The sequence below is a fragment of the Myiozetetes cayanensis genome, unplaced genomic scaffold (genome assembly GCF_022539395.1).
Source record: "Myiozetetes cayanensis isolate MyiCay16 unplaced genomic scaffold, myiCay2020 scf4, whole genome shotgun sequence".
Taxonomy (NCBI): Eukaryota; Metazoa; Chordata; class Aves; order Passeriformes; family Tyrannidae; genus Myiozetetes; species Myiozetetes cayanensis.
The window spans coordinates 54970813-54984197 of record NW_026087631.1 but is presented as its reverse complement, the minus strand read 5'-3'; the positions used below and the strand labels follow the sequence as shown (position 1 = coordinate 54984197).

The 13385-nt window shown below is 41.5% G+C and overlaps 1 protein-coding gene across 1 annotated transcript in view; it reads right to left on the bottom strand.

Annotated features, from left to right (window-relative positions):
• Positions 1-13385, bottom strand: part of RCL1 (RNA terminal phosphate cyclase like 1) — a 41231-nt gene that overhangs the window by 17980 nt on the left and 9866 nt on the right. The window contains exons 5-7 of the mRNA XM_050328527.1: positions 12424-12548; positions 9805-9930; positions 8084-8240 (exon numbers count right to left, since the gene is read on the bottom strand). Of these exons, the coding sequence (XP_050184484.1) occupies positions 8084-8240; positions 9805-9930; positions 12424-12548 (408 nt within the window). The remainder of the gene's footprint in view (positions 1-8083; positions 8241-9804; positions 9931-12423; positions 12549-13385) is intronic.

Genomic DNA, 13385 nt, shown 5'->3' with positions numbered 1-13385 from the left:
CCGACGGCGCCCCCTGCTGACTGTGGTTGGAACAGCACCAAAGGGTGCAAGAAATTGAACTATTTTCTTTTTGCCGGTTTATCGGTTTTGTTCTTAAAGGGGATTATTGGTGGGTATAGGAGTATTACTTAGTTATTTTACTTGGGTTTTTTTTTCGTGTTCCTGTTAATACACACATACCTTTTAATAAAGGGCTGTTATTTTCCCTTTTCCATAATTTGTTTTTCCTTCAATCGGAGCCTCTTAATTTTGGATTTATAATTGTTTGGAAAGAGAAGTTTGGGTCTTTTCCTCCTAATTCATCCTCAACAAAAGACCCTTGTCTCATTTAAACTGGGACAAGAACCTAAAGTCTCTGGTCTCATGTTCATGGTTGTAATCTTAATTGCTGCCCTGTTTCCTACTTATCCAACATTGAACTCCACAATCTCATGGTCACCACAGCCAAGGCTGCTCCAGCCTTCTCATCTCTAACAGGGCCTTCTCTGTTTTCTAGTATGAAGTCAAGCAGCACACCATTCCCTGTGACAAGAAGTTGTCATCAGTGCTTTCCAGGAACCTCCTGGACTGTTCATGCTTTGCTGTGTTGCTTCTCCAGCGGATGTCAGGGTAGTTAAAGTCCCCTGTAAGAACCAGTGCCTGGTTCAAGAAATTGCTTCAAGCTGCCTGTAGAAAGCCTCATCTGCTTTCTCCCTCAGGAAGCCTGTAGCAAACACTCATAAAAATGTCAACCTTTTATCCTAACTCATGAGCTCACTACTTGCTCATTATCCACCCCAAGACAGAGCTTAACACATTACAAGGTGTTCCCTTACACAGAGGGCCTTCCTGGTCTGTTTCTCCTAAGCAGTGTATGGCCCTTCATGACAACCCCCCAGTCACGGGAGCTATCCCACCATGTCTCTGTAACTGCAATGAGATCAAGGCCCTGTGACAGCATGCAGATCTCTAGTTCCCCATACGGCGTGCACTGGTGTACAGGCACTTTATAGAGGCATTTGATTCTGTCAACATACCAGTCAATGAATAAATGCTGCTATATCCTTTAGACATAAACCATTGATCAAATCTGAGGCTAAGTTTGGCAAGGGGGTCTACTGTCATGACCCAAAGGGAGGGTCTCTCTTATCCTTTTCCATCCTTACCTTTTGCATCCCTGCACTCCACGCAAATCATTGTAGATTGATTCTAATCAGATTTTCCTTTGTGCACTTCATCTCTGTAGTACGCATTGAAGTGAACCTTGCCATCAAACTTTGTTGTACTTCAACAAATTGAAATAAAGCCTTCTTTATAAATCACCTTTCCTGGTGATTTAAGTGACCTAAACCACTCATTTGCAACACCATTCCCACAAAATCAGTTGCCAGACACTGAAATTAAGTGATTGCTTGTAGTCTCATGACAGAACATTAACTTCTGCCAAATGAAGGACTTCACACTCCCAAGGAGGCCAAGTTTTTTTCTCTCAATCCAGCTGCCACTTGCTCAAGAATCCAAAATCAAAAACAACCCTCCCAAGAGAAATGGGATGGGCAAAGTTAGAGCCAAAGTACATTTGTTCTGAAATAGTTGGCACTCATTACCAACCTAGGGTGCAGCTTCTAGGCTCTATTAATTCAGTCTATGGCCGTTTCTCCATTATTGTTTCCATTGACAATAGATCCAAATCCAGCTAGATGTGACAATTAGACACAAATCACTTAAAATCCCATCCATTTTGAAACGTTGTTATATAAATGCCACAGATATGTACATATATATATCACAGCTCTGGTTATTGAACAACAGTGTTTCAAAAAGGATTATTCTTCTGACCTTTGATTTATTGTTGGTGATATTTTGGGATAGATGGTGGGCGGGCAGGTGGCCACGCGCTCGGCATGCTCCCTGGGCCAACATGGGGGGGCCAGCAGGGCAGCCTCGTATGGGGGGCCGCGGGCGGGCAGTGCAAGGGGGAGCTTGCGGTGGCACAATAGGGGATGGGGTTTGGGGTGGGTAGTCGGTTTCTCTGGGTGTTGGAGGGTTTGGGCTGGGCAGGGGCTGTGGAGGGTGCCCAAGACTCGGGTGGATGTGGGGACCTCTTACACATGTGCCCATCCTTGCCTGGGGGTATGCCAGGATCGCTCCTCTTCGGGTGTTGACGCAGTGGGAGTGGGATATGATGGGCTTGGCTTGCTTGTGGCTTCTGCCCAGGTATGTGGTGTGTTTTTGTTGTTGTTGTTGTTTTGTGGATTGTGGGTTTTTGTGTGTGTGTTTTGTTGTTTGGGTTTTTTGTGGGTTTTTTTTTGTGGGTTTTTTTTTTTGGTTTTTTTTTTTTTTTTTTTTTTTTTTTTAATATTCATAGCGTCTTAGAGGGGTGCTCAGGGCAAAGAAATGTCCCTGGGTTAAACTGTAGGAAGCTGTGAAGGAAAAGTAGGGAGAGAAGGGCTTGTCCAAACTATTTCAGTATGCCCTTATGAGGTTGCGAGCTGTGCTGACGGTGGCATATGCCTCTGGTAGGGTGTCCCATGCCAGACAGGTCGAAAGTGAAGGGTCAAATGATGGGCTCACTAGCCTTCCGGTGGTCATCCTAGGAGAAGGACAACTCTAATTTCAAACCGGGGCAGATGGAGCTCGCTTAGCCCTGTAAGGTCATCCATCCAAGAGAAGGATACTCTAATTAAACCTACGTCCTGAGGACCTCATTGTCGCCATCCAAGCTTGCTAGGTCCTGGCAGATGAACCTCAAGAGTAAAGGGTAGGACCAGTTCTGCGCAAGCTGAGCCTCACCTAAAAAATCCACTGCACAGGTTAGAGGGTTATACCCGCACTTGTAAAATCCTGCAGTGACAGGTGAGAGACAAAATGGCAGGTGATAAGGTGCACTGGAAGTTGCAGCCCTAACCCTGCATGCAGGCGGTTCAGGACATTGGTCGCCTGAGTCTGACCCTGGAGATGACGGACTCACTCGGCAGCATCCTGAATGACCAAGCAGCCTTTTTCAAGCAGAGCACTGTTTGCTCCACATGGAGAGAGGCCTAGAAAAGGTGGCCAAACCAAAGCTCATCTCCATCCTTCACCCAGTTGGTTAAACGCGGCGAACGGGCATCTTCTGTTGCGGTCAAATAAAGATTAAGAGTAAAAGGCATACACCTGCCTCCAAAGGTGTACTCAAATTGACACTCAGATGCTGGAACATCAGAACCATGCTTGATACTGAGAACAGTGGATGTCCTGAGCATCGCTCTGCTCTAATTGCCCATGAACTATCACTACTCAACATCAACATCGCTGCTTTCAGTGAAATTCATCTCTATGAGGAAGGCAGCCTTAGAGAACATAGTGCCGGTTATACACTCTACTGGTCAGGTAAACCCAGTTCCGAAGGGCATCTCTCAGGAGTTGGCTTCATGATTAAAAACTCTATTGCCGCTAAACTCGAAAATCTGCCAACTGGTCATTCTGATCGTATTATCTCCCTACGCCTCCCACTACACAACAAGCAACATGCTGTTCTCTTTAGTATATATGCCCCAACTCTCCAAGCCGACCCTGCTGAAAAAGATAAATTCTACAACGACCTACACTGCCTTATCCAAAAGGTTCCTGCAGATGATAAGATCATTATCCTTGGTGATTTCAACGCCAGAGTAGGAAAGAACTCTGAAGCCTGGAAAGGAGTACTAGGCAAGCATGGTGTTGGGAACTGCAAGGACAGTGGTCACCTTCTGCTAGAGTTTTGTGCTGAGCAGCAGCTTACCATCACCACCATCACCATTACCATCTGAAGACAACCTGGATGCATCCTAGGTCCAAGCACTGGCACCTCATTGATTATATCTTGGTCCAACAGAGAGATATTCGTGATGTTCGTCACACAGAGCCTTTGTACTGTCTACTCTTTTATATGGATCTGAATCATGGGTCATTTACCAGCACCACTTGCGTCTCTTAGAACACTTCCATCAGCGCTGCCTCCGTACAATCCTAAACATCCACTGGACTGACTATGTGACCAACACGTCTGTCCTTGAACAGGCAGCAGTCACGAGCATTGAGGCCATGCTGCTGAGAACACAGCTGCGCTGGGCAGGGCACGTCTCCAGGATGCAGGACTGCCGCCTCCCTAAGATTGTGCTCTATGGGGAACTTGCCACTGGCTGCCGCAAGAGAGGAGCCCCGGAGAGGAAATACAAGGACTGCCTGAAACAATCCCTCAGCCTTGGCCATACTGATCACCACCATTGGTCTACCCTGGCCTCCAATCGGGAGGCTGCTGCTGCTTTTGAGAACACACACAGGATCACTCTCGAGGAGAAAAGACAACGCAGAGAGAATCACGGCTCGTCGATATCACCTGGGGAGTCTTTCTGTTGTACCTTCTGCAACCGGACTTGTCTATCTCGCATTGGCCTTTTTAGCCATCAGCGCGCTTGTAGAAAGCATGGGTAGAGCCCCTCTCAAATCTTCGTTTGTGAAGCCTAGCCATGATGATTTTGGCATACACACAATTTCCTCCCTTACCTGGGTGGTACATATTTGCATGCCTCAATAATTTCTTACATAAAGGGTAAAAATTATTGCAGAGGGTTTGTGTCTTGGTTTTTGGTTTTTTTTCTCTCTGAAAAAATGGAGTAGACTCTTGCCACACTTAAGTAAGGCCATCTTGAAAATTAAGCCTCCAGTGAAATCCTTCACTCATTTTAGCTCTAGTTCAATAAAATCAACATCCTTAGCCTTCCTGCCCCTCCAAGGTCCTCTAACAACTTGACCTTTCTTCATTAAAGAGTTCAGCCTTAAATAAGTATTGCAGCCTCTCCTATTTTTCATCATCACAGGGAATATAAAAATTAAATCCTTTTCCAGTTCTTCCACGCCTTTCAACTTGCAATTTCCAATTGTTTGCTATATAAAGCTCCCATAAACAATGCCTTTCAAAGACAAGAGTTAAAATCCTCATTGACCTTCTACAATTGAGCTTCAGAGAGAATTGCACATGAATTTGTAATTACAGTGCTAGTCAGTCTCTCCATGCCCTCTCTCACAGAGTCAATGCACTTAGCACTGTTCTGTTTATTAATAGTTAATTAGCTGACATCTTTCCATGAACAAATGCACATAAAAAAGCTCCACAATTCCAAGAATCATACAACCTCTTTCATTTCTTTTTTAAGGCTTAGTAAAAGGACCATTTAGCACTTAATGTTTCAAGGCTTAAATCCTCTGATTTCCTAGGTAAAGCAAGCACTTTATGAAATCTCCCTGGGCTCCTTTAAACAGTAATGAACTCTAGCAGATTTGTGGGTGACATGAAAAGCTAAAGCCCTTTCACAGTGCTCTCAGGATGCCCTTCTCTGGTCAACCCTCCCTGGATTCTACACAAGCACAGTACCTACAGGAAAAAACACAGATGGAGAAACAATCTCATAACGAGGAGATCTAAACACAGGAAAAGAAATTCTCCCTTGAGCCCTATATTCAGTGAGTAGGTGGTATAAAGAGAGTGGGACTTAAAGACTGCCTGTTCAGAGCAATCTGTTCCTGCTTTACCAAATTTCTAGTTTCATTAAACATCCTAACTAGGCAAAGAAACACAGGGAAAAAGAAAAGTATACTATAACTAAACAAACACTGCACACTTGGCAAGAAGTTTTTATCTCCTCTCTGGGTTGACACCAGATTCAGTTGACCTAACAAAAAAAACCTCCGAAAAACAAACCAAGCTTTCAAAAACCAAACACCCAAAAAAAGCCCACCCCAAAACAAAAACCAAACCAACCAACCAACTGACCAACCAACCAAAAAAATACAAGAGAGAGAAAACAAGAAAGAAACTACATCTTCCCAAATATCAGGCTAGCACTCTACAACCATGTGTATCATACATAAATTCAATTGCGTATTCTGAAAACTACATAATAAAACCCATCATATTGCCTATGACAGAGGGAGTGAGGAATTCACTAAATAAGTGGATAAGCAGCACAATAGCCAAGAATGCTAACAAGAACTTTTCCACAGTGAGCTGCTGTAATGGAGGACAAGCAGTCTGTACACTGCTAAGCTCATCAGTCACTCTTGGCCCACACGTAAAAGAGTTTTCCAGGAGCACCAGCAGTACTACAGCAGGTCACAGCTAACACCCTTACTTGCAGAGAATCTGTCCCTCAAAGACATTGAATCCTTACAGCCTATTACTTTATCATTCAAAGACCTGCCTGACCCTGTTTCCTCCTCAAACATTTTTTTCTTGTCTTGAGATCCTCACTATCCTTTGCAAAATTTGACTCAGCACATTCAAATGGCTGCAGTACACTGAAGCAGAAAGTTACCTAGTTCAAGCCTTTCCAGCTTGAAACTTTCATTTCAGAAGTTCTCTGACTTCTAACTCTGAACAAAGCATACTGTCTGGACAAATTTGCTCACTACTTTCAATCTGTCAAGTGCTGGATGGTTTTCAAAGGAAAAGATAGTTCTCGCTGGTGATAGAAGTATCTGAAAATTGGATTTTTTATGTCTCCAAACATTTGACTACTTGAGGATGTTTTCCAAAACATTTACACAAAGCAAAAAATACCAGATTTTAGTTTAGGTTGGGTGTGGGGTTTTGTTTGTTTGGTTTTTTGTTTTATTTTTGTTGCTGGGGTTTTTTTTTGTGGTTTGGTGGTTGTTTTTTGGTGTTATTGGTGTTTTTGGAGGTTTTGTTTGTTTGTTTGTTTGGTGTGGGTTTTTTTGGTTGGTTGTGTTTTGGTTTGGTTTTAGTTTTGGGGGTTTTGTTTGTTTTTTTCTTTTTTTGGGGGGTAACTGAAAGATTTTACAATTCACCCCTCAAATAAAAATATCTACCTGATACTACATAATTGTAAAATAGACAGATGCTTCAGTTGCTAGTTGTGACTATTCTCCATACATGCACTTCGAAGTGCAAGGGGCCTAGACAGTACCAAGGAACACAGGGAGAATATTTACTGGTGGTATTTCCATGAGGTAAGAATTCTGGGCTACAAAGAGGAAGTCCTCTAGCAACATGGTGCATATACTGAATAAACAAAGACAAAATATTAATGGAAGACTGATACAAGGGGAAAGTTGGTAATTCAAACAGATGAAGGTTTTGCAGAAGGGAAAGGTAAAGATAATATGGTCATGGATAAACAAACTACTACAGTTGTGGATGTGATTTATGAGGTTGAGGGGCATTTTTATGATTGACTACATGCCCTAATACAGAATCTGAATAATGGCATTTTTAACCCTTTGCAAAGTCCTCTCAGCATATTACAGTCCAAAGCAACTACTTTTTTTTTTTTAAACAGTGAGTATTATTTGTAGACGACTGCCTCCTAAAGGCCAAATGTGTTATGTCAATACTAAAAACTAGTTATTTTAACATTTGTGGAGATATGAAACAAAAGCAGGTAGGTTCTTTATTAAATCAGAGACTCACTAGTGTGCTATTTGTCAAATCATTTGGAAGACCGAAAACTGCTCATCCACTAGACGTCTTGCCACAAATGAAAACCATTTTAATAATAATAAAAAAAATGAGAATGCACGTGAGAAAACGTGATGCACGTTTAGATTCCTAAGCAAACCATGTCCTAACTGCTTTCCAACAAGCCATACAACCAATAGGTCTCAGTGCATTTGACTTCATCATCATCATCACCAAGTAGTTAACATGGAGGCCTGCTAGTTTTTTTTCTCTTCTTCTCCCTCATGTGCTCTCCGACTCATAATGCTCCATTCCAACTACTAGTTTAGAAGCATTGACTATATTCCCTATCCAACTTCTTAAAAAAGCCCTAAAAGCCCATGTGAAGCTAACTGAATTCTGTTGTAGGCAGAAATCAAGAAAAGAAAAATCTGCCGTCACTATGATTCATAGTAACATCTCTTGAACATTGGAAATAACATGGCCCTGTTTAAGGAACCATTCAAAACCACTCTTTACCTGGATGAAGAAGACACTGGCAGCACCAGATCATTCCTTTGTTTGGATCTGAGCCTGTCTAAGGGTGCCCCCAAGCCACCTCTTCCCTTTACCAATTTCATCACCTCCTTCCCCTACAGTTATAGACACAAAACACTGGTCACTTACCCTGTAGATCTCCTCAAGCAACAGCTTCGCACAATTCTGGCCCAGTTCCTCGGGAAGCACAGCAGCTCCCTGGCCCTGAGGGTTTGAGGCTAGCTCAGCACTGAGAATAGTGCCATTGATCGTTTCTGCAGTAAGGCACATGCCAAAACCTGGTGATCTGAAAGAAAGGGGAAAAGTGCATTTAGTTTAAGGACAAAAATTGCGCAATGGGCCAAGAACTACTCCCAGCCAACCTTCTCTTTAAGTCACAAACAGCTCCTCTCATAGGGCAATACTGGGAATATGGACTTTCCAGGTCGATACATTAGATTCACTCAGGGGAAAAAAAAATTAACAGCAGTATTTAAAAGTTGAACCAAGTATCACTGGCTGCAAAACCTCTATGCTGGCTACTCCTGTGATAAACTCTTTCAAAAGGAAAAAAGAAAAAGCCATCCAAACATCAGAAATGCGTTTTTTTGTTGTTTTTTTTTTAAATGAGGAGGTTATCTTTCACATTAATTTAATTAATGTTTGCTGAACATTTCAAAGATATCTGGTGTTTCTTCACTGTGACATTCAAAAACAAAACTACCTTTCTTTGGGGCTTGAGCTCTTTCCCTGAAAGCTTCAATACTTAGCAAGATTAGACCGATCAGGGATACTGCAGTCGTACTGGAGTCACACTTATAATGAATGTGACAGCACAGCAGCATCAGAAACCCACATGTGCCAGTCAGGTGGAAAGGAATTCAGTTCCTCTTCCCATGCTATTATTCATCCCTATGCATGGGCTACATGTAGTAAACAAAACGCAGCTGTCTCAATGCATTTGATTCTTAAATTTTATAGACAGATGAAAAAAAGAAAAAATAAACCAGAAACACGCAGCTCCCAGAAAAGTTTCTGCAATTCTGGTCACTGTTGACAGTCTTGAGACACAAGAGTTACAAACATGGGATATTAAATAGGATAAAGGACTGGAAGAGAGGAAAAATACTTCAAAATGAGTCAACAATTTATAGATTTATGAACCCAACAAGTTTTAAGGTAGTATTTCAAAAAGCAGTAACAGTGAAAGAAAATATGCATGCCTGCATTTGAGTAGAGACAAAAGACAAACGAGTTATCCAGAACTCGTACTCCAGAACTTCAAAGAAAAGTGACAAGAGAATAACAGAGCTGACAGATACTAGTAAAATTGCCTAGGTCACATCCATCACTTCTGTGTTCTGCTGGCAAACAAAATTTGTAGAAGTACAGTAAATTAATTTTCCCTTCCTCAATGGTGAAAAGACACTCCTTCAGCTATTCAGGAAAAGACAACCTTGCTTCAACACTTCCTTAAACTGGTTCAGTCCCATCCTCAATGCTACCATTTCCATCAGAAGGTGTACAGTCAAGTTTGAATGTTGGTTTCCTCAATGTACCATGGCACCTCTGATCTTAATCTCACTTTAAAGCAAAGGATTTAAAAATTAAGAGAGCTCAAGTTGCCTTTAGGTGGCAGCAATGATGTACTGCATTCCTTGTTTAAAATGCCACACTTCTATCCCTGTTACATGAGTAAAACAAATGCATCTAGTGAATCATTTCATTTTTATCTTGTGAGGAATATTTATTTCAAGTCAGCAAACAGAAGATTGTTATCTAAAACTCGATAGAATTGCAGATCAGAGAACACCCTAGCACATGAACAAATGCAGAATTACATCTGTTCCCTGTGAGTACTGGATACTCACTTTCCAGAGCTGACGCCCTTCATATGATCTGTATAGATATAGATGTCTGGGAGGAATTTATTCAGGATGCCCCTTGCAGATTCCACCATTCTGTTTGCCATCTGTGGTGACACTCGGACAGAGTATCTGCATTTCTGAGCTAAGAAATTATTTGTGATCACAAAAGAAATTGAAAGTGGAGATTGACAAAAGTGGTCAAGAGGTTCCAATGCATTATTTCAGAAAGCATGGTTTTGTCCTGTACATCTATTCATAAGCGCTGGTCCACGTTCCTGTACTTAGAGAAGCGTATGCGTGTAGGTGCTTTCTACAGTCTTTTAATTGATACACCTTGAAGTGAATTACACAGAGTGTGCTGAAGAACAACCTATTATGACCGGGTAAATATGTCTCTTGAAAATGCCCTTCAACAAATTCAAATTTTTGCTGTTCTGTCATCTTGCGCTTTCTTATCATGGAGGAAGCCCCACGTCCTCTGCTCTTCTCTTTAATATACTATACTTTAATATACTATTAAAACACGGGCCTGGGTGAAGTTTCTGTAAATTAGCAGTAAGAAATCCTGCCTTTCTTCTTCTGTTGGGGAGAAATCGGGAAGATGAATAAGGAATTAAAGACAAGTGTTTCAACAAAAAAAAAATTAACTGTAAAAGGTTGTAAGAAAAATACCTTTACTCTCTCCAACCACTTTGCAGTGCTCTAAGGTTATCAAGTTCACTGACTCTCTAGTCACTAAGTATCTGAAGGTTCCAGGAAAGAAGAAATTACCACCTTCACCTTCCTGCTCACCCCAACCCATCTTTTCACAAGAGATGAACTGTTTTTCTGCCCTTTTACTCAGGTTCTGTTTCAGAGAAACTCCTAACAGATCTTCAAATGTACAAAGCACACTGTGTTCCAAATTCCATCCCAAGTATAATGCAGACTCATACTCTGCACATTTAACCACCCATCTATATATACATTCACACATGCAGAGAAACACACTTTCGGAACTCCCAGCTAACAGGGAGGAATTTCCTTTTCTACAAATTTCAATAGCATCTCTTGTGGACTAGGTAAACCAAAAACTTTAAGATTTTAAGGGCAAAATCATTAAATAATAATCAGAAAACTGACTGCTCTGTACCGTCGGTGCACTCAGTATTTTGGATGACTGTAAAAGGTTGCTGCAACACAACTGCCCCAGCTGTGAGGAAGCAGATTTCCTCAGATGAATATTGAAGGGACAAAAATACACACTGAAGAGACTTAAGGACTTATCCTTCCAGATATTTTGTTTTCTACTGTCTTGAAGGACTACTTAATGGCTAAACTAAAATAAGACTCTCTCTCACTGGGCTTACTAAAGGGAAACCTGTATTCCTGAGAAAAAGCTCAGGAAAACTTAGAGGAAAGCAGAAGTTCAAAAATCAGTAGTTCACATACATCAATCAAAACAGTCAAAGTAGCCAAAATTGGTGCTGCGCATTAACACCAACTTAGAAAAATGGCAGTAAAGCCATGACCATTGCTACCTCCTTCACACACAAATATACAGAACTACTCACCACACAGATGAACGGAGGCATAAGAAAAGTACTTTCTTCATCAGAAGACCATGGCAACCAGCACCAAAAGCACAATGAGCCACCTACTTTTTGAACTACAGCATATGCATCCAGTAAAACTGCTCTTGCTCGGCAATATGGCACTCATCCAAATGCAGCAATTGGAAAGACCTCCTGTTCTCACACACAATTATGATGGTATGCCAAAAAGTAAAAGAAGGAACAGGTTGCAAGTCTACACCTCTGGCAGGGAATGTGGCCTCATTTCTGCTTTCCTTTTGAGTAATCAGAGCCAGATTATGTTTGGGACTAAGTTGACCCTTGCTCAAGACAGTTTCATCTAAGGAATTTCTGATTTCTTCCTACAATGACAGCAGATTCGTGACAGATACCGCACAAAAATCGCAAGAGAAAAATAAAATCAAAAAGAAAGAAACTATCCACAACATTAACTAGATGTGCAGATCTGTTTGAAAAAGTGAGGAGTTCTCAACAATATTTTGTGCCTTTATCTTTGTGTGGAAGTAAAACCTTCTCCACTTCCATCTGCAACAGCACTACCAAAGGCGAAGAGCTAATGACCTTCTTTCCAAAACACAACAAAAAGCTCAGTGTGTGCAGTAAGGTGTAAACTGAACTAAGATTTAAGCTCCCATCTAACTTCTGTTAAACTAATTAACAACCTATTGTCACCTATTCAATGCATAACAAAACTACTATTTGTTACTACTGGATTTACACACAGGGTAAGATTTCTTTTAGTGCTGCTTATATGATGGAAGGTATTTTAACTTTTTCTTGCTATTGAAAGATTTTAAATAGTGCTGTTCACTTTTAAATTTATTCACTTATCTACAGATGCTTTTTGAACAACAATGCTCTGAACACAGCAGTTTTGAGACACTGTCCTGAAATCTAGTTGTGTCACCCCTCTGTGTAATGGTATTCTGTTACCTGGATACATGTTCAACAACATCGTGCACTCCTGCGACTTCAAGTTAGTAGACTTATTTTTTTTTTTTAGGCAAAATTATATAAAAGTAGAAAAACAGTCAAACAAAAAGGATACGCAGTTCCTCTGATACGCTTGATTTTGCCAGGGTCTGTAAACTGAATAGGCTGTAAGACCTTTCTCACTGGGCAAGCAAACAGTATCTCTCCACCCCCTTTGGGAGGCATTCCTCTCCGGTTGATCTAGAAACAATAATAGAGGGAAAAAGCAGGTTAGTAAAGAGTACAAAGAATGCACCTACCCACCCCAAAACTTACAGTTTTTATTTTACACAGAATAAAATGTTGTAAGTAGGGGCATTATGTGAACACAGCAAGAAAAAGAGATCCTAAAGGCAGAAATGGATTTTGCACCAAAACTAAAAGCAAACATTGATTTCTTTTTTTACTCTCAAGTACAGTAAGGAATGACTTCTCAATAGAAAACAAAGCAAAACCAACCAAACAAAAAAAACATCTTTACCAAAACAACCTTGGCTTAAGAGTGGTCTCTAGTAGCAAATCTGCACCTCGTTGCTGAAGAAAGACTAGAAGTGTTTGAGCTCAGTTGGTTAGAGCATGGTGCCAATTACATCAAGGTCACAGGTTTGATCCCCATATGGGTCCTTCAGTTAAGACTTGGACTTGATGATCCTTGTGGGTCCCTTCCAACTCAGAATATTCTGTGATTCTGTAGAAGGTGGACCAGAATGAACTCATTCCCACAAGCAGGTCTGACTAGCCTGACCCTGACCCACCATCCCAAGCCAATATCCACAAAGATGGAGCTGGGACATGGGCCTATAACTGGGTCTGGCTCAGGTGCCAGGGCAGGGCTGTGGGGAGCTGGAATCTGGTTGCAGGGCTACAGGAGTAGAGGCTGACAGTCCCAGGACAGTGACATGGTGACCTGGGCTGTGAGCAGGGTAGTGGGAAGCACCCAGAGATGAGGCTTGGCAGAGTAAGGCACTAACAGACCCTAGTAGTGCAGCCAGGATCTTCACACATTTTAAATGAGTGTTCTTAACTTTGAAAAGCTAA